The sequence below is a fragment of the Aethalodelphis obliquidens genome, unplaced genomic scaffold, assembly GCF_003676395.1.
Source record: "Aethalodelphis obliquidens isolate GAN/ISIS:26980383/991018 unplaced genomic scaffold, ASM367639v1 scaffold91, whole genome shotgun sequence".
In the NCBI taxonomy this organism is placed as follows: Eukaryota; Metazoa; Chordata; class Mammalia; order Artiodactyla; family Delphinidae; genus Aethalodelphis; species Aethalodelphis obliquidens.
The window spans coordinates 4,699,983-4,723,958 of record NW_020838035.1 but is presented as its reverse complement, the minus strand read 5'-3'; the positions used below and the strand labels follow the sequence as shown (position 1 = coordinate 4,723,958).

The 23,976-nt window shown below is 43.1% G+C and overlaps 1 protein-coding gene across 2 annotated transcripts in view; it reads right to left on the bottom strand.

The window, feature by feature from the left end:
- The window catches only part of STS (steroid sulfatase), a 183,770-nt gene that overhangs the window by 48,118 nt on the left and 111,676 nt on the right, over positions 1 to 23,976 (bottom strand). For both annotated transcript variants that reach the window (XM_027095477.1, XM_027095478.1), the window contains exon 7: positions 20,394 to 20,530. In XM_027095477.1, the coding sequence (XP_026951278.1) occupies positions 20,394 to 20,530 (137 nt within the window). The remainder of the gene's footprint in view (positions 1 to 20,393; positions 20,531 to 23,976) is intronic.

The window sequence follows — 23,976 nt, the reverse complement described above, 5'->3', positions numbered from 1 at the left end:
CCATGCTGACTACTGTAAATACATGACGTCATTTCATCTGATGGGTTAAGTCAACTAATTCCAGCAGGTGCCATCCATCTCCTCGGGGGGATTGCTGCATTTGACATTCTGACGAGTCCTCCCTGGGTCAGGGCTCAAAAGCAACAGGTATTCAAACTACTTCTGACCCCACGTTTTGACCTCACCTTTCAAATATATATATACTGGTCCTCAGTGGAATATCATTTGAACGTTGCTTTAACCCCATCTCCCCAATCCTAATTTACCTTTTCTCACTCTGCCTAGAAATATCTAACTAGCAAATTAACTGTGCTAATTGGAAGAGGTTGAAGGTGGAGGAAGTATTATCCGAAACACCCCTGTGATACCCACATCTACATCCTCCTGTTCTGTGCACCTGCTGTTTAATTTCCAAGGCAGACGTGTCTAAAGTGTACAAGGCAAACTCAAGAACACAGGAACGGAGGGACTCCTAGGATACAGAAGCTGCATGAAAACCACTGGAGGCCATTGGTCTAAACAGGCTTGTCTTTCTTTTCCTTTTTTCTTTTAAAATTATTATTTATTTACTTATTTATTTGGGGCTGCGTTGGGACTTCGTTGCTGCGCGCAGCCTTTCTCTAGTGGCGGCGAGTGGGGGCTACTCTTTGTTGCCGTGTGTAGGCTTCTCATTGGTGGCTTCTCTACTTGTGGAGCACGGGCTCTGGGCACGCGGGGTTCAGTAGTTGTGGCAGGCAGTCTTCAGTAGTTGTGGCTCGCAGGCTCTAGAGCGCAGGCTCAGTAGCTGTGGTGCACAGGCTTAGTTGCTCTGCGGCATGCGGGATCTTCCCGGACCAGGGCTCAAACCCGTGTCCCCTGCACTGGCAGGCGGATTCTTAACCACTGCGCCACCAGGGAAGTCCTTGTACATTTTTTTGATGATGGCCATTCTGACTGGCGTGAGGTGATACCTCATTGTAGTTTTGATTTGCATTTCTCTAATGATTAGTGATGTTGAGCATTTTTCATGTGCCTCTTGGACATCTGTTTGTCTTCTTTGGAGAAATGTCTATTTAGGTCTTCCACCCATTTTTTAATTGGGTTGTTTTTTGATATTGAGCTGCAGCTGGAGAAGAGACAAACCTACTGTCTCAATTAATCCAACAAACCAGAAATCCTTCAAGGCTCCTGAGAAGCAGTGTAGCCTAGTGGTGGCTGCGCAAATCTTACACAAGTCACCTTTCTCAGACTTCACTTTCTCACCTGCAACGGTGACGAAAATCTCGCATAGCACAGCTGTGGGGAGTGAACTAAACAACCCGTGGCAGATGTTAAATAAGTGACTAGGATATACCAAAGGCTTTTAGAGTTTAGCTATTGTGAGTCAATAAATGTTTACTGTTGTTGTTGTTTTGTAACCAGAAATTTTATTAATCCTGTTTGAATTGATTGTGCAACTTCATTCCTCAATAACTTAGGGTACTATCTTCTTTAGGGAAATGATTTACAAAAGTGTTAAAAACTACTCGCTTTAATTTGAGAGGTAAATTCAAGGTAAAATAATATACATCCCAGGCCCGAGAACGTGAAATTAAGCTTCGGGGTTTGCAAAAATGGTAACGTGGTTATAGAGTTTATGAAACTCAGAGGTTAGTGATATATAAGATAAATTAATTTAGAGAATGAAAATCAATGTTCTACACAATGAATTTCCAACGAAATCTTACAGCGAAAAGTCTGGATCAGCAGACCTGCACTGGTCCTGTTCCAGCGCTCTCTCCCCACCCTAACTGCCCTCCCCTTCATGCTTGCATCTCTAAGCTGAGGTTGCAAAAACTTCTTTCTGCAGAAAATTTACTATTTTGTCACAAATACAGATTCACTGGAAACTCACACAGGAAGGGAAGAGAACTTCCCTTATATAGAAACTTCCCGTTCTATATATAGAAAACATATATTATATACATTTCCTTTATTCTTGCTGCCCTATCATTGGATTTTCTGATACCCCGATTTACATTAAGCTCTCCAGATGTGTGGACCTGATGCACACATATAAAATCAAGAATAGGTTAATGGAGAAAACAATTGCACTTTGGAAGATAAAGATTCATCTGCAAGAGCAAAGCATTGAAAATTAATGCAGTTGATACAGATGGTGAACAGGCAGATGAAAAGATGCTCAACATTGCTAATTATTAGAGAAATGCAAATCAAAACTACAATGAGGTATCACCTCACACTGGCCAGGATGGTCATCGTTAAAAAGTCTACAAATAACAAATGCTGGAGAGGGTACAGAGAGAAGAGAACCCTCTTGCACTGTTGGCGGGTGTGTAAATTGATACAGCCACTATGGAGAACAGTATGGAGTTTCCTTAAAAACAGAGTTGCTGTATGATCCTGAAATCCCTCTCCTGGGCAGATTTCCAGACAAAACTATAATTCAAAAAGATACATGCACGCCAGTGTTCATTGCAGCACTATTTAAAATAGCCAAGACGTGGAAGCAACCTAAGTGTCCATTGACAGAGGAAAGGATAAAGGAGATGTGGCACGTATATGCAATGGAATATTAGCCATAAAAAAGAAGGAGGTAATGCCATTCGCAGCAACATGCATGGACCTAGAGATGGTCATAGCAAGTGAAGTAAGTCAGAAAGAGAAAGACAAATGTATATCACTTATATGTGGAATCTACAAAAATGACACAAATGAATATATCCACAAAACAGAAACAGAGTCACATAGAGAACAGACTTGTGGTTGCCAAAGGGGAAGGGGGTGTGGGAGGGATGGACTGGGAGTTTGGGATTAGCAGATGCAAACTAGTATACATAGAATGGATAAACAAGGACCTACTGTAGAGCACAGGGAACTGTATTCAATCTCCTGTGATAAACTATAATGGAAAAGAAAACAAAAAAGAATATATATATATATATATATATATATATATGAATCACTTTGCAGTACAGCAGAAATTAACACAACATTGTAAATCAACTATACTTCAATAAAAGATAAATAAATAAGTAAATACATAAAATGGATGCCGTTGAGAGCAGAGCCCAGGACTCACTACAGCAAGTAAGGGATGTGTCACCTTGGTGGACAAATGGATGGGGCAGGGGTCACGGAGGAATAGAGCAGAAAAGAACTTCAACACCGCCACCTATACAAGCGCGGTGAAGGGGGCCAATTAAATGGCTCTACTCTCTATGTCCCCTGTGGCCATAACATGCCTTTGTCTTAACCACACTTTCTTACATTGCCTCTAGGTTAGGACTCCATTTCTCTCCTCTTTAAAAAGATGTAAAGAAGCCCAATAAACATGGTGGAGGGGTTCATGGTCAGTGGGCACGGGGTTCAAGTATCAGACTTCAGGAGGCAGCCCAAGTGTGTAGATGTCTGATTCTGCCGCGTAGACAGCGTCGGAGACTTAATAGGGTTTGCAGGGTTGATCTGCAGTGGTTAAGCAGCCGTCAACCTGGAGATCATTCTTCTCCCTCCTAAAACAAGGGCAAGCCCTCCAGCCTCTCCCTAGGCTGCTTTAAGAGCAGAATGAGTTTAAGAGCAGAATGAGTTCTGCTTTAAGAGCAGAACTGATGCCAATCAGCAGATGGGTGACCCTTTAGGCAGTGTGCACGGGCCAGTGACCTCACCTCCGGCGATGCGTGACCCTTTAGGCAGTGTGCACGGGAAGATCAGACCCTGACCAGTGACCTCACCTCCGGTGATGGGTGACCCTTTAGGCAGTGTGCACGGGAAGATCAGACCCTGACCAGTGACCTCACCTCCGGCACCACGTAGACCTGCCAAGCAGCAAATGAAGAAGAGAGAAAGACAAACGTATATCGCGCTTTGGATTAGGAAATGCTCCACATGGGACTCTAGGGAGATTGTGAACAGAGGGATTAAAACCTTTCTCCCGTGAGAATAAAGACCCTACCCCAGGACATGGCCATTCTGAGGATGGGCATCCCGGCACGTGGCATGACATGCAAAACAAGGTCACGCACAACAGAGCTCCGGATGACAGCAAGTGGAGGCCCCCTGCGTAGCCACAATGAGCTAAGGGACTTCCTGGCTTGTGTGGGGTGAGGAGGGGAAGGACACATGTAGCACACGATTTGTAGTTCCGTGCATCACACCCACGCACACACACACACATGCAGGTGGGTGTGTATTCGACCCTGGGAGCCGTCAGCACTCACAAAACCTGTGCTTGTCCTAAGTCTGTTTATACTGCCCTGGTCACAGGTTCCCTTGCTTTTTAAAACAATTTTTAAAATTTATTTAATTTTTAAGTGAACTTTTTCTTTTGAGATAATTATAAATTCATAGGCGATTGTAAGAAATGATACAAAGAGATCCACGGTAAAGTATTCAGTTTCCCCCAATGGTAACAACTTACAAAACTCTAGTAGAATATCACAATTAGGATACTGACATTGATACAGTCAATGTCAACGGATAAGGTTTCCATCAGCGTAAGGATCTATGGTTGCACTTCCATAGCTACATTCACTTCCCTCTGGCCACGACCCTTTCCTTAATCCTTGGCATCCCGTCCATTTTTATAATTTTGCCATTTCAAGAATGTTACATAAATGTAATCACGCAGTAGGTAACCTTTTTAGACTGTTTTTTTTTTCTTTTTCGTTCAGCATAATCCCCTTGAGCTTCATCCAGGTTGTGGGTATCACAAGTTCATTCCTTTTTTCATGCTGGTATGGGTGTACCATTGTTTGTTTATAGGTTGTTTCCAGTTCCGGGCTGTTATAGGCAAAAAATGCTATAGGCCTTTATGTAAAGATTTTTGTCTAAAGATATATTTTTGTTTCTCTGGGATAATGGCTCAGGAGTGCAATTGCTGGGTTAATGGCTGATATATGTTTAGAATTTTTTAAAAAGATACCACACTGTTTTTCAGAGTGGACAGGTTCCCTTTCTTTCGCCCCAGTTGAACGGACTGCTTCCTCCTCAGCCAATGATGTCTGAGCCAGCCTCGCTCCGGTGTGGAACAGCTGTTTCGTACAGAAGCATCCCCGAATGGGGATGAGGTGTCCAAGAATGGAAGCAGCTACGCTACTGGCATCTATGGTCATTCCTTCTGTTTCAAAATAAACAGCAATGCCCTTTCCTTTCTCCTCTTCCCCTTAGCTTAACTGCAAAGCAGCACGAAGCAAAACCCAAATGCCAAGTTGTAGAGACAAAGCAAAGTGACTTTTCTCCAAGTCAGTGCTCAAAGCTTCCAAGATTGTCCAAGATGCTTATTTCTTGTAGGTTTCCGTCATCCTAATGCATGGCTTGTTTACTTGCTACAAATCAGATGCATAAATGCATTTATAAGGTGGCTGTTACCGATGAAATCTCACAGGCAGGCAACGGGGGTGTCGACAGAGTTATCTGACGGGCAATTCTGCCTTCAATTGATCGAAGTTAAAAGTGAAAATGCTGTAAGCTTGTCATTTTTGCTCTCTTCTGGCTATTGTCTTACTTTAGAATGAAAAAATACTGTGACAACACTGCTCCTTCTCTAACGATTTTCTATGAACTGGGAATGTGAACGCGTTGCCAAAGTCCCATTTTGCCAGGACATCATGGAGCTGAATGTCACTGAGTATTGGCTTTAAAAGTTAAGTAACTGAGAAACATGCACATTTTTCTGTAAATTAGAGCCGATGGGTGCATCTGCTGTCAGTGACCTTAATAAATGAAATTTTCTGTTTAGGGCAGCAAGCACCCAGCAAACTCCAGAAACCACAGAGCTTTGCTCTGTTTTAGTTTTTTTGCATCAGTGGTATCTGGGGTACCCAATGGACAAGGATCCATTTTGGTTGGAGAAAGAGTTTGTTTAGGGATGTATGCTATTTGATGACCTGGCTTCGCTTTTTCTCTACTGGTTGGGAGCAAATCAAATGACTTATAGAGTCCTCCGTAAAGAGACTTTCCTTCCCAAATGCTTCCATCCTAAGGTAACTGAAAAGCATAAAGTCATAACTGCCCCCAACCCAGGGCTACGGCCGCCATATTGAGAGATGCAGCCAAGTGGGTCAGCCCAGAAACCACCTGCAAACACACACAGTTATCTCCCCGCAGACTCAGTCAGTGGCCCTGAATTCCTGATCCACAGGGTTTCTTGGAGATGCCGCTCCTTCAGCCTGTATGCAGAGTCATGTTCCAGTGATCTCAGATGGCAAAGACTACAGAAAGATGCTATTGACGTAATAGGGAAGAACCTCTGTATTCTATTACAAGTTCATCACTGAAGGGATGGTGCCTATATACCTAATGGCCCATCTCTGGGGACCCGGTGTTCCAGGTCATGAGCATGAAGCTAAAATACCTTTGCTTAGCTCACAGGAAACATCCTGACCAGGTCCCCCTGTGAACGACTGCAAGAAGGAAGAAATGAACACATCCCCTCCAGAGGCTGACCAGCACCAGAAAATGTTTGACTTTACTCCCTCCCCTTTTAGTGTAAAAGAAGCCTGAATTCTAACTTGGGGAAGATGGGTCTTTGGGACACTAGGCCACCACCTTCTTGGTCTGCTGGCTTTCTGAATAAAGTCGCTACCCCTTGCCCCAGTAACTCGTCTCTCTATTTATCGGCGTGCTGTGCGGCGAGCAGTATGAGGTTGAACTCGGTCACATTTACTCCATTTTCTCATGGCTACACATCAAACCAACAGGATGTCACGAGACACATGAAACTGGCACCCGCGACATCAAAGGCCATTTGCTCCCCTTTCCCACCAAAAAAGACTAAGAAAGTATAGTTCGAGGAGAGGTGGTGAAGTGCAGACACACAATGAAAGTTGTGTGTGTAGCTGTCATAATCCTAACGGACATCTATAGCGTTCTTAACACATCCTGGACAGTTTCCAAGATGGCCCAGCAAGAGAGGCAGTGTTTTTTTTTTTGCAAAGTTTTTCTTTTTAAATTTTTTTTTATTGAAGTATAGTTGAATTACAATGTTGTGTTGATTACTGGTGTACAGCAAAGTAACTCAGTTATACATATTCATATTCTTTTCCATTACGGTTTATGTTAAGCTTTCCAGATGTACACATACATATACCAGTTTGCAACTGGACAGGCAATGTTAGCATCCCATTTCACAAATGAGGAAATAGAGGTCCAACCAGAGAGGTAACCTGCCCCGGTTTACCCAGGTTTGGAGCAGGTGGGGTGGAACCTTGGGCCTCTGGTCCCAAAGTCTATGCCCTTCCCTGACAGGCCCACTGCCGTCAAGATGCAGAAGCCACGTCTCACGACGACATCTGTCACAATAACACTATGTGGGGTGTCACAGCATGGACCTGCGTCAAAATTCTGCCTCTGCCACTCACCAGCTGCGAGAGCTTGCTGGGACAAGCCGGTTCCACCTGTGTGCCTTGGTTTGCACATCTGTAAAATGGGGTAATGCAGCCCCCACCTCACAGGACTACGTGGGAATTGCTACGGAGGCACGGCACCTGGAGAGAGTAAGTGGCAGGCGAGAGAAGATGCACACGCTTACTGCTGGGAGAATCAGTACTGCTAGGGAGCCAGGTGGTGGCGGTGTGACAACAGGACGAAGTCTGAAGACGCAGTGAAAACCACAAGGGCCAGGACTAGAGGCAGGAACACAACACCAAACGTCTCATTGAACACAGCCAAGAGCAACTCCATCCCTAACAGCCTTTTTTTAAAAAAATTAACTTAATGTTTTAAAATTGGGGTATAGTGGTTTTACAACGTTGTGTTAGTTTTTACTGTACAGTGGAGTTCCCTGGGTTACACAGCAGGTTCTCATTAGTTATCTATTTTATAAATAGTAGTGTATATATGTCCATCCCAATCTCCCAATTCATCCCACCCCTGCTTTCCCCCGCTTTGGTGTCTACATGTTTGTTCTCTACGTCTGTGTCTCTATTTCTGCCTTGCGAACTGGTTCATCTGTACCGTTTTTCCAGATGCCACAAATATGCGTTAATGTACGATATTTGTTTTTCTCTTTCTGACTTACTTCACTCTGTAGGACAGTCTCTAGGTCCATCCACGTCTCTACAAATGACCCAGTTTCCTTCCTTTTTATGGCTGCGTAATATTCCATTGTATATATGTGCCACATCTTCTTTATCCATTCATCTGTCGATGGACCTTTAGGTTGCTTCCATGTTCTGGCTATTGTAAATAGTGCTGTAATGAACATTGGGGTGCACATGTCTTTTTGAATTATGGTTTTCTCTGGGTATATCCTAACAGCCTTTTGAGAACTGTCTTACCTGGAAGAAAGGGCTCAGCTCATGAATTGCCTGCCTTTGTTGAAACCGCACACTCAGAAACATGGTTATAAATGTCTTCCAACAATCCCGTATTTTTTTCCATCTTCTAAAAGTAAAAATCGATACAGCTTTCACTCTGTTTTTTGAGGATTCTAGAAACAGGATGAATGTGCGTCCTAACTCTCTTTGCAAAGGTGACTCATCTAGAAGGAACATGACCAATTCAGGACCATCGGGGGAAGGCAGAGCAGGACCCCAGGCGTGCACCTTGAGCTTTGGATGCAGGTGGGATCCGCACAGGTGAGGGCAAGTGGAAACATGGCACCTGCCAAACTGCTCCCTCCTCACTGCCCGCAAAGACATTTAGGAGCAGAGCAGGGACCTCCCTTTGGGGATATTTGGGGATAACCTCTCCCCTGCACGATCTGAAGGCTTTGTGACCCCGGCCAGGTGGGACAGTAACACCAACGAGAAACAGGTAGTGGAAGGGGTGTGGCTGCCATCCCTGTCTGCCCTAAGATGCTTGACACCAACCCCCGGGGGTGTCAGGACAGGTGTGAGCCGATCCCCTTGTCTACTCACAGGGTAGACCTTCCTTGTCAATTGTCCCGTGCTGGTCCCCATGGGAGGAGATCCCTTAACTACAGACACCTGATATACAGTGGCTGTAAGGACTCCACTGTTGTGAAATGCAGAGACCTGAAGGAAGGGCCTGACCTGTTGCCTGCTGCCCAGAGGCAAGGTACAGACAGCATCGGGCCACAAACACCCGTCTTACTCAAGTTCTGCAAGGTCCCACACCAGCCAGGCGGGCTACGCAACCAAGACCAATACCTATAATAATGGACAAATGACATTTCATGGGGACACACACACACACACACACACACACACACACTCACACTCACAATCACACACACACATTCCTCTCCATAGATTAAACACCTGTTAAGCATGAGACCATAAACATAATGGGAGGAAATATAAGACAAATGCTATATAATTTGGTGGGTAGAGAAAGCCCTTTTTAGCCAGTTATCAATCCCCAAAGTCATGAAAGAAAGGCAGTCAAATCTGACCATGGGAGTTCATCACAAAAGACTCTATAAATAAAATGAAACTACAAACAAAAAAGCAGGAAAAATATTTGCAACATACAAGTAAAATACTCATGTCCTTAATATGTAAAAAGCCCATACAAATCAACAAGAAGAAGACCCACAATCCAACAGAAAAGTGGCCAAAAAATATGAACAGGGGATTCTTAGGAGAAAAAAATACAACCTTGGACTAAAATGTAGTCTCAACTTCACATGCAGCAGAAAGGGAAATTTAAGTAGTGAAAGAGTATTTTCCACCTGACAAATTTACAAGTAAAAATATTGGGTTGGCCAGAAAGTTCGTTCGGGTTTCCATAAGATGTTATGGGAAAACCCCAGCGAACTTTCTGGCCAACCCAATACTTTCAGAATCACACTGTTAGAATCATAATTCTAGAGTTGGTAAGATTATGAGGAAATTAGCATTCTCATAGATCCTCAGTGGGTGTCCCACTGTTGCAGGAAAAACAAGGGTAAGACATTTTACTCAGTCGCTACTAACACTCAATTTTTAAAGACTCTTTGATCCAGCATTTTAATTTGGAGAATTTTTTCTTTAAAAAAATGCTCCAACAAGTTCATCTAGAGATACAGAGAAGAATAATCATGATAGCATTGCTTGAAAGAGAAAAACAAAAATTTGGTGGGAACTCAGATGTCCCTCCCAGGGGACTGATTAAGTAAACCATAGTCTAAGAGCGAGGACATCAAGATTGAAATGCTGATATTGAAAAATGCCTAAGTATATATAGGTAAGTGGAAAAGGAAAGTTGCAAAACAGTGTATAGAGTTTGTATAAGACACTCTCAATAATAAGGATTGCATCTTAGTCTTATATAGCACTGGCAACATATAAGACAGGAAAGCTATGGAGTGATCCATGAACGAGGTTACCTAATAGGGGTGGGGTCACACGGGGCAATCCCCTTCTCTTGCTTGTGTCTGCATTACTTGGTTTTGCATAACATGGATGACGCTGGACATCAGAAAAAGCGTTACATCTAGTGAGGAGAACATTCAACTTAAAAAAAAATACAGATGACACTGACAACAATTTAAAAACTTTTTTTCTCTTACAAAAGGGTATATGAGATGCAGGTAGACGGGGCCCTCAGAACTCTGCTCTTGAATTCTGTGGAGCCCAGAACAAAAAGGGTGACCTCATCCCGATACACGACAGCCCCTGCAGGAATAGAAAACTGCCCCAAAGTAGCGGCACAGAAGAAAGCATGATTCCGGGCTGGTCAGCGATCTTTCACACCCACTGTGTCCGCCAACCCATGCTCTGTCATTCACAAAGAACTCCTGAAACATACACTTCAGAAATTGTCAACAATGGGAAATCTTGGCATAAGAGATTTGATTTTCATGTATCGTAAATTCATTTCCTTCAAAGCTGCAAGGAGTATGAACCTCAATAAACATATATTCCATATTACTCAGCCATCAAAAAGAATGAAATAATGCCATTTGCAGCAACATGGCTAGACCTAGAGATGATCATACGAAGTGAAGTAAGTCAGACAGAGAAAGACAAACACCATATGATGTCACTTATATCTGGAATCTAAAATATGACACAAATGAACTTATCTACAAAACAGAAACAGACTCACAGACACACAGACTTGTGGTTGCCAAGGGGGAGTGGGGTGGGGGAGGGATGGCTTGGGAGGTTGGGATTAGCAGGTGCAAACTATTATATATATATATATATAGGATAGATAACAAGGTCCTACTGTAGAGCACAGAACAGGGAACTATATTCAATATCCTATGATAAACCATCACGGAAAAGAATATGAAAAAGAATATATATATATATGCATAACTGAGTCACTTTGCCGTACAGCAGAAATTAACACAGCATTGTAAATCAACTCTACTTCAATAAAATTTAAAAAATAAATGTATATTCCAGTAATAATACCCCATATACTATTTGCAGAAGCCCTGCATTTTGAAAGTTCACAGTAAGCTCTCCCAAACAGCTTAACAGCACATCTTCTTAACTTTTTGGTACATGTCCTGAAACTTATTGTCTATCTTTGTTAATTGAGCATAGTAGTTTTTTTTTTTAATTCTGTCTTTTTATTAAATAGATTTGACAATCGTGGAAAGAGAAGGATGTGTAGGTGGGTCTGTATTAGTCACTCCTTTACACGTACAGGTTGTCATCATTTCCTGTTCAATGTTTTCTTCAAGTTTCAAAACTTCGTTATGTATCTTGCATTCAGGTAAACAGTGGTCTGCAATGGAAAGGATTTCATTTCTCTCCTGTCTAGATCTGCTTGAATGAAAAATCTGTTCATTAGGCAGAGGTTTTTGTAATACCAGACCCTGTCAAAAGTCCCAGGGATGACGCTGTCTGCAGGCTCTGTTTCCTGATTATCTCGGTAACCAGGGATTACGGTGATAGCACTGGAGGTCATAATTCATCTGATTCAGAGCTAAACTGCCGTCCCAAGCATATAGCTAAGATTTGATAGTCTGGAATAAACTGGTGCATTTCCCTTTTAAAAAATTCAATTTCCACTTTGGGGAATTAGCATCTCACGGAAGTTATTGAATTAAGCAAATTTTACAAACTCATGCATTTTTTAAGGTGTGTTATTAAGGATGCAGTTGAAGAGAAAATGCAAAAGGACGAGTATAAACACACACATACACACACACACTCGCTCTGTCTCCCAGACGACTTAAAATTTTTTCAAAATTCCAAAAGGGAATTTTCAATGAAGGAAAGCACCAGTGAGAAAATAAGATCCAGTTTGTTGCTTGAGTTGAGTTTTAATAATTGTGTCACTGATGGCTTGGGATTCAGAAGAAGTGTTGGCTGAATATTTAAAATACACTTTGTAAGCTAAACTGAGAAGTATGGTTAGCAGGGGCGACTTCGTGAAAAATTCAGCTGCTGGAGCTCCTTGCCATATCATCCTTGGAGGATGGGGCTTGTGAAAATGTACTGGCCCCACTTGATAAACGACAACGGTATTTTTGTTGTTTGATTAAAAAAAGAAAGAAAACTGACCTCTTTAGGAATCAATACGGGACGGCATATGTAACTTTCAAAAAAGTTGCCCTCTTTTGGTACAAACTATTAGGTATAAAATAAGCTATAAGAATGAACAACACAGGGACTATAGCCAATATTTTATAATAACTGTAAGTGGAGTATAACATTAAAAATGGTGAATCACTATACTGTACACCTGTAACATAATATTTTACTTCAACTGTACTTCAATACAAAAATTTAAAAAATAAAAAAAATATAATAAGATGCCCTCTTTCACGCATTAACAAAGTTTTTTTTGGGGGGGGTGGTTTTATTTTTTGGAAATCATAATGCTAGCAATTTGTGGTGAGCTGATACTACAAATGGGTACAACTCATTTCTTCTGATACTTATCTTTTTTATCAATTTCTTTGTATGAGTTCTTTCTGTATCACATAGATTTTCTTTTCATTTTACATAGACGTCGCAAAGGCTTTTTAATCGATTTTGGTCTGGTTAGCTTCTTCTTTTGACATCAGGAAATAATAGATTTTGTCATTAAATCTAGCAATCTTTTCCTTTAAGTTTGTCCTAGTTTATCCTTCCCCCGACCCTTTCCCCTTTGATAACCATAGTTTGTCTTCTACGTCTGTGAGTCTGTTTCTCTTTTGTACATAAATTCATTTAGTTTTTAGATTCCACACATAAGTGGTACCATATAATACTTGTCTTTCTCTGCCTGACTGACTTCACTTAGTGTGGTCATCTCTAGGTCCATCCATGTTCCTGCAAATGGCACTATTTCATTCTTTTGTATGGCTGAGTAATATTCCATTGTATACATGTACCACATGTTCCTTATCCATTCATCTGTCGATGGACATTTAGGTTGTTTCCACATCCTGGCTACTGTAAATAGTGCTGCAATGAACACAGGGGTACATGTGCCTTTTCGAATTATGATTTTCTCTGGACATATACTCAGGAGTGGGATGGCTGGATCACATGGCAAAAACTAGTTTTAGTTTTTTAAGGAACCTCCACACTGTTCTCCACAGTGGCTGCACTAATTTACATTCCCACCAACAGTATAGGAGGGTTCCCTTTTCTGCACACCCTCTCCACCATTTATAGACTTTCTGACGATGGCCAGATGGCCATTCTGACTCATTGTGGTTATTTGAATTTCTCTAATAATTAGCTATGGTGAGCATCCCTTCATGCAGAGCATATTTTAAAACAAAAATGCAAATTAAAAAAAAACAAACCACATTTAAGAATTGCCACCACCTCCAACCTCCGCTGCAGAGGACTGGGCAGTACACGTGCTTTCCTTCAGAAGCTTAAGAGTTTTATGACGGAACGCTCCACGTTCTGGTTCCTATGACCTCAAAGTGCACCCCCAGCATGCTCACGACCTTGGGCCCAAAGGCTACAAAGTGACAACCATCCGCGTGTTTCGAGCCCCCAGCTCTTAGTACCGCCTCTACGTCCCTGAGTTGACAGATGCGGCTTTGCTGCACGGGGCTGGGAGCTTTTAGAGCACGTGGACCACCCCTGTTCCTCCCTGAAACCTCTTAAACACTGGGACCTTCCACGGGTGACCCAGCCCTGAAATAATTTCCAAGCCTCGACTGTGACTGTCTAACTCATGAAACTGGAAGTTCAGCTCCTGAACACGTGGTCCCTAATGACTCGGCATTTCTCCCTGTAAAGTCCACTGTTAGCCCTCCAGCCCCCCACCCAGCCCTAAACTGCCAAGGTCCCCATCTGTGGTGTATCCCTGTCACCCCAAAGGTGCCCGCTGCACACCCTGGCTTCCCAGTTACTTCATCTCTTGACGTGAGACGACTGCATCCCAGTCTGTCACTCGTCATCCTAAATACATGCCGCAGGGACCTCCCTGGTGGTCCAGTGGTCAAGACTCCGCGTTTGCACTGCAGGGGGCACGGGTTCCATCCCTGGTCGGGGAACTAAGATCCCGAATGCCATGCTGCGTGGCCAAAAAAACAAAAAAAAACTAAATACATGCCATGGATCTGGGAACAGCTGGAATTGTCCTACTCCTGAAATGTAAACACTTTCACCTTGTCCTAGCCTGCCGACACCTTTCCTACCATCCGATTTGGACCTCCAACCTGTCACCTCCCAAGCCACCAGTCCCCTTCCTTCTCCCCTCCCCTCCCCTACTCTGCCAGCCCAGTCGCTCTCCTGACGACCACCCAACTCTCACGTCCAGTCGTGTTTTGTGGTATACCCTGGCAAAATCTCAGTCATCCGTCAACTCCTTGACCCTTCTCTCTGCCCCTGCATCGGACTGGAAATCACCCAGTCCCCACATAGGGATGCCAACACTCAAATCACAGTCTCCAAACAGCTGAGCTAGACACAGTCTGATAAGTCATCCCTGTGTTCGAGTTCCTCTGTGCTTCTTCAAAAGGAATATCCATGAAACTAACACAACATTGTAACTCAACTATACTTCAGTTAAAAGAAAAGGAATATCCAACCTCATTGACCGCCAACTCCTCAAATATCCCTCGCTTTGCAATCTGATGCAATCCTGAAGTTCACGATCACTGAATGCACTGCTGCCTTTTCACCTCTTCCTTACGTGATGTCTCAGAAGTCCTGGTTGGCGCTAATCCTCCTTCCTTGAGATGCTCCTCACCCCTGAGTGCCATGACCCTACTTCTCCTCGTCGTTATTCTCATCCTCTGGCTGTTCTTTCGTTGTTCTTTTGGGGGTTCCTCCTGTTTTGCCCTTCCTTTGAATGCCTACCTGCCCTTCCATTTTCAGGATGCCTCAGAAACACGCACATGATTTTCACTTTTTTTTACATTGGAGTAGAGCTGCTTTACAATGTTGTGTTGGTTTCTACTGTACAGCAAAGTGAATCAGCTCTACGTTTACAAATGTCACCTCTTTTTTGGATTTCCTTCTCATTTAGGTCACCTCAGAGCACTGAGTAGAGTTCCCTGTGCTATACAGTAGGTTCTCATTAGTTATCTATTTTATACATAGTAGTGTATATATGTCAATTCCAATCTCCCAAGTCATCCCATCCCACCCTTCCCCCCTTGGTGTCCATACATTTGTTCTCCATGTCTGCATCTCTATTCTTGCCCTGCAAATAGGTTCATCTGTACCATTTTTCTAGACTCCACAGATATGCATTAATATATGATATTTGTTTTTCTCTTTCTGACTTACTTCATTCTGTATGACCGTCTCTAGGTCCATCCACGTCTCTACAAATGACCCAGTTCTGTTCCTTTTTACGGCTGAGTACAGATTTTCACGTTTTAAAGAAGGTCTCATTTATCAAGAATGAGAGCATTTTAAAAATTCAAGATGGAAAAGTGATGTATTGAATCTCAAGCGAAACACACAAGCTTACAGCTCAGATGACACTCTCGATGGAACAGAAGAAGGACGAAGAATATCGACATTGCGATGTTAGTTCTCGAGAACTAGAAACAGGGAGGTGGATTTTTTTTTTTTTTTGCGCGGTACGTGGGCCTCTCACTGCTGTGGCCTCTCCTGTTGCGGAGCACAGGCTCCAGACACGCAGGCTCAGCGGCCATGGCTCACAGGCCCAGCCGCTCCACGGCATGTGGGATCCTCCCGGACCGGGGCACGAACCCGTGTCCCCTGCATCGGCAGGTGGACCCCCAACCACTGCGCCACCAGGGAAGCCCCAGGGAGGTGGATTTTGAAACTTTTATCCTGGATTAAGATGGAGATACAACTTGAGTCACAAGGTGCTCGACTGCTTTTAATATTCTTGCAAAGTCATCGAATCCACTGCCACATGTTTTGGACCAGTGTCCACATGTGTAAGGAAAAGCCATGCTTTCCTAGCAATTCCAGCACCACAGTCAGGGCCTTACAACTTACAGGCACCTGCTCCCCGTGAGTTGACCTTGAAAAATTACTTACTGGGTACCTACTATGGGCCTGGTCTATAGCATTCTAAAGAAGATGTCTTCTACAGAAACTCAACCAGAGCACTTTTGCCTGAGTAAATGCACCTGTCACTGAGGGGTTATTCACCGTACACTGCATTTCAGACTCCAACAACTATTTTAATCCAAGAGTTTTAGAAGCAGTCCGTTTTTAAATGGATCATTCCTTAGACCTATGTCCCATAAGCCAAACGCTGGTTAGAATTCTGCTGTATGTTTGAGGGACTTGGACCAATCCCTAAGCCTTCTTATTTTCAGAGTTTCCTTGGGTTTCTCGAGGTTCTTGGGACCATCCTGATCTCCTGCTAAATGAGGCTTTCCAATGTATTCTCCATTTGTCAAGACAGATTTGACGTGTGGCCAAGAAAGCTCTGTGGCACATGGCTTACTACACAGCAGGTATGGAAAAGGATTCATTCTGTACCATCCCCCCGGCTCGCCTTTCATGAATTCATCCATTATTTTTCCTTCCGCTGGGTTCACTGTTCCACTCCTGTACCCACAGACAGTGGCGCTGCCCAGAGCCCCAATGGGAAAATCACTAGCTGGAGAAACTGAGGTTGCCTTATCAGACACGGCCCGTAGGGATGCCGGATCACAGACCCAAAGCAATTGACAACCAAACGCCTGAAGACTTCCGGGGTCCCACTAAGAAGGTTGGTGTTCCTTCCACGTAAGAGAAAGACTTAGTGTTTTTGTTTGAAAGAAAGAATCTCACGTAAGCCACGGGGTCTCAACCCTTAGAAGTGGCAGGGATTTTTTTTTTAATTGAAAGGTTTGATTTGAAGTCAGAGATTTATTTTTAGGTTCACCTCATTGTTCTCAACTTGCATTCAACTTGCATTCTCTTTGTAGGTTACAGAATTTGCTAGTCTCATCCTGAGCAAAATTAAAGCCCATTGCAGGCAAATTCCACCCGAGCCCCTGTGAGCGCTGTAACGGGGACACGTCACAGATAACACACCACTGGCGGGAACCACTTCCATCCCTCCACCTGCTCCCTCTGCCCCCCGCCCATTCACAGGTCTCTGGCAGATGTCATTACAACAGATAGAATGACACGCGCACCCGCCCCCCTCCCCCCAAAGAAAAAATACTTGGAGTGCATTGGAAAACACTGTGATTTTGCCCATTTGTTCCTCCCCCAAAGCTCTGCTGCTTGAGAAGCTGGAAATCAGACTCGGCAATAGAGCCCCGACTGCCCAAAGGCTTCACCCGTAAGTGTGCCCTGCTGAAATGGTGAGGCTGGCCACTGGTCACATACGGAGACCCTTCCCCTTCGAAACCACTCGAGCGTTATCTGCACCTCCCTCGGGACATTCATTCATTCCTTTCTGCTCTGGGTTATTACAAGGTCAACTGGAAGAATCTTAAATCCCTTAGGAGCCCCTAAATTCTCTTAAGCCAAGGTCTCACCATCATTGCATTCTCCCTCAAAAAAAAAAAAAAAAAAAAAAAACAATGTTAGGCACACAAATGGCATCTATTAGAGGTGATGAATGAAGGAACCGGCTCTTTCCCTGTGACTTACCGTCGACTGTAAACCACTCTGACGCAGCAGGAATGCCGCCCTGATTGTTGACAGCACGAAGGGAGGGGACACCTGTGAAGCCCCAGACCAGGTGCAGGGCACACACTTCGTAGGCGGTGGCTGTGAGTATTAGAACATTGCCCACCCCTCGAACTGCATGGCAGTATTCGAGTTCCAGGATTTCAGCGACCCCTGCCAGCTTTTACCATGAGCTCCACGGCGTAGACCTTACACCACATCTGTGCAGTCAGTCCTTCCTGCGTCATGATAACAAGACAAGCTACAGCGATCGCACAGGTAAGAATAAGGCCATCCAGCACCATGATATGGGGTGAGATTGGCCGTGGCGGGCAATTAAGTAAGAAAGGTTCTTTTTATGAGTTTGTCTTTACAGGTACAGAGAAACCCACAGTGAGGAAAGTTATGCTGCATATAACGATGTCGCCTCCAAACATTTAGAAAGAAAATGCGCTAAAGGACAGAGACGTGCCCTCTCTGGGTAACATCTTGTAGCTCAGCGGCCCATGGTACTAGCAGCGTTTCTTTTTAAGCCAATACTCTCATGTTATTTTATTACATAATTATCCAGAGTGCTACAGTCCCCTTCTGTGTGACAATAAAAGGCTCATTTTGGAAAGAAGGACGATTCCTCCAAATGCTCAGAGGTATTTGTAAAACAACAGAAACATCCTGAGAAATGAATGTAATGGCTTAAGGGAAGGATTTTTATTTTTTGGCAAAAAAAAGAACACAATCATCTATTAATATGATATCAGGGTCTAATGCAGATCTTGAAGATTAAAAAACATTCTCTGTTTTATTCAAGAGGGACCAGTAGCAGGAAAACATTGGAACTTAGACTTTTTTAATGAGTCAGGGTAGGCATATGTACTGCTCTAATAAAAATTAATCAGTAGGTGTGATGACACCAGCATGAGTTTGCTTGCCAGCCAACAAATGTCAGAGAGGTGTACACGAAACCTGTTACGCTAACATATAATGCTCATTAAAGAGATAAAATATTCTACTGACTCACACTACGAAGTACTCTAGTGATTTACACTACTACGGTGTGGAAAATGGATACTAATTTACATGTACCGTTTTAAGAATGAAAAATGAAAGAAGGCAGGCTTGTATGGGTGTATGTCAAAGCCCTAAGTATAATGAATTCTTCTTACGAATCTCATTAGGCAGGTTATTCTGGTTTTGTTTTTCCTAGTACGTATTCAGCATCTGTGCTCACTTCTGTTATCTGACAGCATCACAGACAAGGTTAGAAAAGAAAGAAACTTGGAAGTTACCTCATCTGAATTCATCAGGCCCACAGGTTCAAGACATCTCTGAAGTTCACGGAGATAGTAACAGAAAGAGCTAGAAGCTAGAATAAGGGTACAGTCATCTTGTCCAAAAGATGGTGCTCATTAGAAGATTTAAATGAAACAAAACTTGTTCTTGTCATTCCCAACGTTGGTGACCAAATCACGCTCAGTTTGCTTTTAATACAAACCAACCAAGAAACTCTGCGGCCATGTTCAAACACCTCCAAAACATCTCGATGAAAAAACTATCAATCCAGGGCATAAAAAGAAAAGGAAGGAAGAACAAGAGGGGCGGGGGATGGGGGGAGGAAAGGAAAAGAAAGGAAATACGCAAAAATCTTAAGCAACCTGTTCACGGGTGCCATTTGCTCAATTTTGTCCAATTTTGTCCAGATGGAGCGAGCAACGTCACCATAAGAGACATCTCTGGGATAGATAGGAATTGAATGCAAAGTTCAGAACCCACTGATTTTCCATCCCTTTGCTTAACCCACATACTCTGGCTTCCTCCACACTCTGTGGAATAGACCTGAGACGGCTTAGCTGTGCAGAAGAAAGCACGGTCACCATGATCTCGCGTCGATGTGCAAGACACCGTTTAAAAAGGAAACCTCAGAAGCAAGTCTTCCCAGTACCTCTGAAAAACACGCTACGTTTCTCAGAAATAGGGTAACCTGCTCAGGGAGAAGGGACACGGAGAGCAAGGCAAGTCCTGCCGTCCTCACAGATGCAAGAAGAACACAAGCTGCAGAAGAAGGAAACACAGCGGGGCTCACAGCAACCATGGAAGACTCCAGGGCTACTGCATGGAGACTCACCAAGGCCGTAGCCCATGGTGAGTCCTCTGCCTCCCGGATCTACCTTGTGCTGAACTTCGCTACAGACAAGGGGTTGTGCACACTGAATTGCTAAAAGAATAAGCGGTGATAAGGATTCATGCTTTGATTCCTTTTCTTCGCTCATCTCTTTGATCACCAGCCCACAGACCCAGACTCCTCTTGCTGCTGTATCCATTGGTAAACACAAGCATGGACTCGGGGCTGAGATGCGTTTTGTACTCTGCTTACCTTTCACAGTTGGTGTTTTTGAAACACAAAAACAAAAAGCACGTGCTGTCTCTAAAGGCATCGGGGACATAGGTGGAAACTCAGAGGAAGTAAGAAGCAGGAAAAGCCTCAGTCACATTTGAAGGACAGACTGAAGATAAAGGGACACATACCGACACTCCAGTCCATTTCCTCGGCAGCATCTCCATAAGCGCCGTGTTTACTTTTGCCGGCAAAGTCCTTCGAAGAGAAGAGAGCCGTGTGCATGTGCAGGAAAGCCAGGACAAGCAAGAAAGGGGTCTTAGCGTTCCTGAAAAAAAAAACCAAGATCCAAGAGCAAAATAAACATGTTGGCCACCATTGCTGCTTGCTTGTTTTTTATTCTGAAAGTGAAAATGTTTATTCCCTTGGTTAAAAAAGATGGCATTTATAATTTTTCAGTCTCAAACGATAATATCAGATTCAGCATACTAACTGAGGAAAATTAAATCAGCTCCGACTTAACAGCAGTGAACTTTACAAAAATTTTTATTTTGTATCAGAATATAGTTGATTAACAACGTTGTGTTAGTTTCGGGCATACAGCAAAGTGATTCGGTTATCCATATACCTGTATCTGTCGTTTTTCAAGTTCTTTTCCCATTTAGGTTATTACAGGATACTGAGTAGAGTTCCTGTGCTATACAGAAGGTCCTTGTTGGTTATCTCTTTTAAATATGGCAGTGTGTATGTGTCAATCCCAAACTCCCAATCTATCTCTCCCTGCTACCCTTCCCCACTGGTGACCATAAGTTTGTTCTCTAAGTCTGTGAGTCTGCTTCTGTTTTGTAAATAAGTTCATTTGTATCAGTTTTTTAAGATTTCATGTATAAGCAGTATCATATAATATTTGTCTTTTTCTGACTTACTTCACTTAGTATGATAATCTCCAGCCATCCATGTTGCTGCAAATGGCATTATTTCATTCTTTTTAGTGGCTGAGTAATATTCCATTGTATATATGTACCACAGCTTCCTCAACCATTCCCGTATGTTCATAGCAGCACTATTCACAATAGCCAAGACATGGAAGCAACCTAAGTGTCCATCAACGAATGAATGGATAAAGAAGATACGGCCACCATTCTGATTAGGATCAACCTATGATTACACGATACAGTTTGAAAATTCAGAAAACACCACTGAATGATGCCGAATACTGAATCTCTTATTTGGGGGATGGCAAGTCTCTCTCCATAGGTAATCATTGTACCCTCTACAGTTCAGCAGACTGATGTGCTATGTCCTTGAGATATTCTCCAAAGAGACAACTCAGAAAAAAAAAATGTATTGGAGAATGACCTACTTTTTTCTTGAATTCTATTCTTCCCTCTCTCTCTGAAATTTATATGAATTGAAGCACCTACAAAACTGTATTCTTTCTGGAAAACACACACGTGCGTGCGCACACGCTCCTACCTAGTAAGGACACTATCTTGAGTTGTCAACTACTTAGATCCACAGTTCAAAGCCAGTTCAACTCTGTGTGCTGCCATGTTGCACACCTTCTCCTAGAGAACAAGTCTCCTGGCAGGAACACTCCACTGTCAATACTGAATTTTGGAAGTTGAATGGAACATCCTCTGAACTGGCCTCAATCTATACTTTAGTCAAGAGAGACGGATGGTACTGCAAAAACTTTTCGTAGTTCAGAGTACACCTAAACCTAGTCTGGTGGAACTGTTGAGAAAGCACAGATGCTGGAGCATTGTAAGTCCCTGGAGCGTTAAAAGTCACTGTGCACATGTGGTCCTTGGGACAACTGCCTGGCAGCATGGTTACTGTAGGGAGGTCTGGGGGTTCACACCTGAGTCTGCTCAAAGGGATCAATTAGTCACATCACTTCCTCTTGACATCTAGTGGACCTCTGAGAGATGCACTCAGTTGCTGTGTTTCAGTTTCATGCAATAGCCTTCTCCTATACCTTATTCCAGGCGACCATCAGCAATTCCTTTCTGGCTAAAAGGGAATACTGAGTGAGTGCCCTTTTGAAGGCTATCAGGGCACAAATGAAGAAGGGAATGAACGCATTAACGGGTGAATGAATGTAATTTCTGATAAAGCATCTGCTGGTCTCCCCAAGGATCACTTATATGCTCTCCTTCTCCCACTAGACCACAGGCTGGGGCATGTCATCTACCTCTGTGGATTCCTGGCACCAGCACGATGACTGCAGGTAGCATCGCTTCCATAAACCTCTGTTATTCAATGAAATATTGCATTAGCTCTTTCAGCTTCAAAAGTGCCACCCAGACCGTTAGTGAACGACTTGGGACTCATGAATGCAACGTGGTTCATGTAAATATATATATATATATATATATACACATATATATATATGCGTGTATATATATTTTATATATACAATATATATACACATATATGTATAAATATTTTATAGACACACACACACACACACACACACATGTGTCTGTGTGTGTGTCTACCTATATATGTAGATCTATATCTCCAAACTTCTAACCTAAGTCAAAAGTCTCTGGCTGTTTTGGAGGAATCACACCCTGTGTTCGACATCTTGGCCACGGAGCAAAGGTTCTAAAGGAAGAATCTATTTAATTCAAGCAATGTTGCTTGTATTTGTTTACTTACTAACCTAACCCCTCATGATAACCAAAACCACTTCAAATTTACAACTGGGTCTCACAAATACTGTAACTTTACCTTTAATAAATAAATGGATGACACCCCTCTAAATTCATTTTCAATTTCCTAATGTGAATACAACTTGGGTTCCTTCAGCTCCTACCGCACTTGTGGGTCAACTGCTCACATCTACTGAGTATCACACTTTCAAGGTCGCTCGCTTTTGGGAACAGAAAATAAACACAAAAGAACGCCCTATGAGTGAGTCGGGCACTTCCTGTTCTCTGAAAACAGCAAATTCAGCAACTTGTTGTTGATTACTTGAATAGTGTTTTATATTTCCAGCGCTGGGAGATGAATTCTGTCACATTTTTTTTTCTTTTACAAGAGTATAAAATGAAGAAATACTGCTATTATTTCACAACTAGGATAGCAAAAAAAAAAAAAAAAAAAAAAAAAAGGTTATAAGTGTCTTGCCCCACTTCTCTCAGTAACTAGAGTTTGAAGGCAGGAGAATTAGAACCCACCACCTCTGTTGTACAAATCTCACTGTTGCCTCTCAGAAAGAAAAGAAGAGATATTCACGTGCAGACAGACGCACAGGGGCTGTCATCCGATCTGATGATATTTGCATGAGCGTGTGTACCCAAGGCATCCCTTGGCTACCTCAAAGGGTACATGCCCTTGAAGACCCTGAAAGAAGTGAGACTAAGCCATGGGACACCATGGACTTCGGCCACACAGGTGGCCTGTTCAATTTCCACCCTAGTCATTCTGGGCGCACGTTTCCTCACAACTGGATACACTGTACCTCCTTCTCAAGAAGCAGATTAGGGCGCTAAAAACTGGCTTGGATTTCCCAAAATGAACATAAAATCTCACTCTTCATACTCGTCCCAAAATAGACAGTTACGTTACGAATGGGTACAATTTCACTGCCACCTGAGGCTCCTCTGCTCTCCCATTTATCTTTAGACTTAGCGTTAAGGAAATTAGACAAGGAAGCTTAAAAACTCCATTTCCCAAGCATGTACATGGTCATAACTTAAAATGCAGGATGTGGGCTTCCCTGGTGGCGCGGTGGTTGAGAGTCCGCCTGCCGATGCAGGGGAC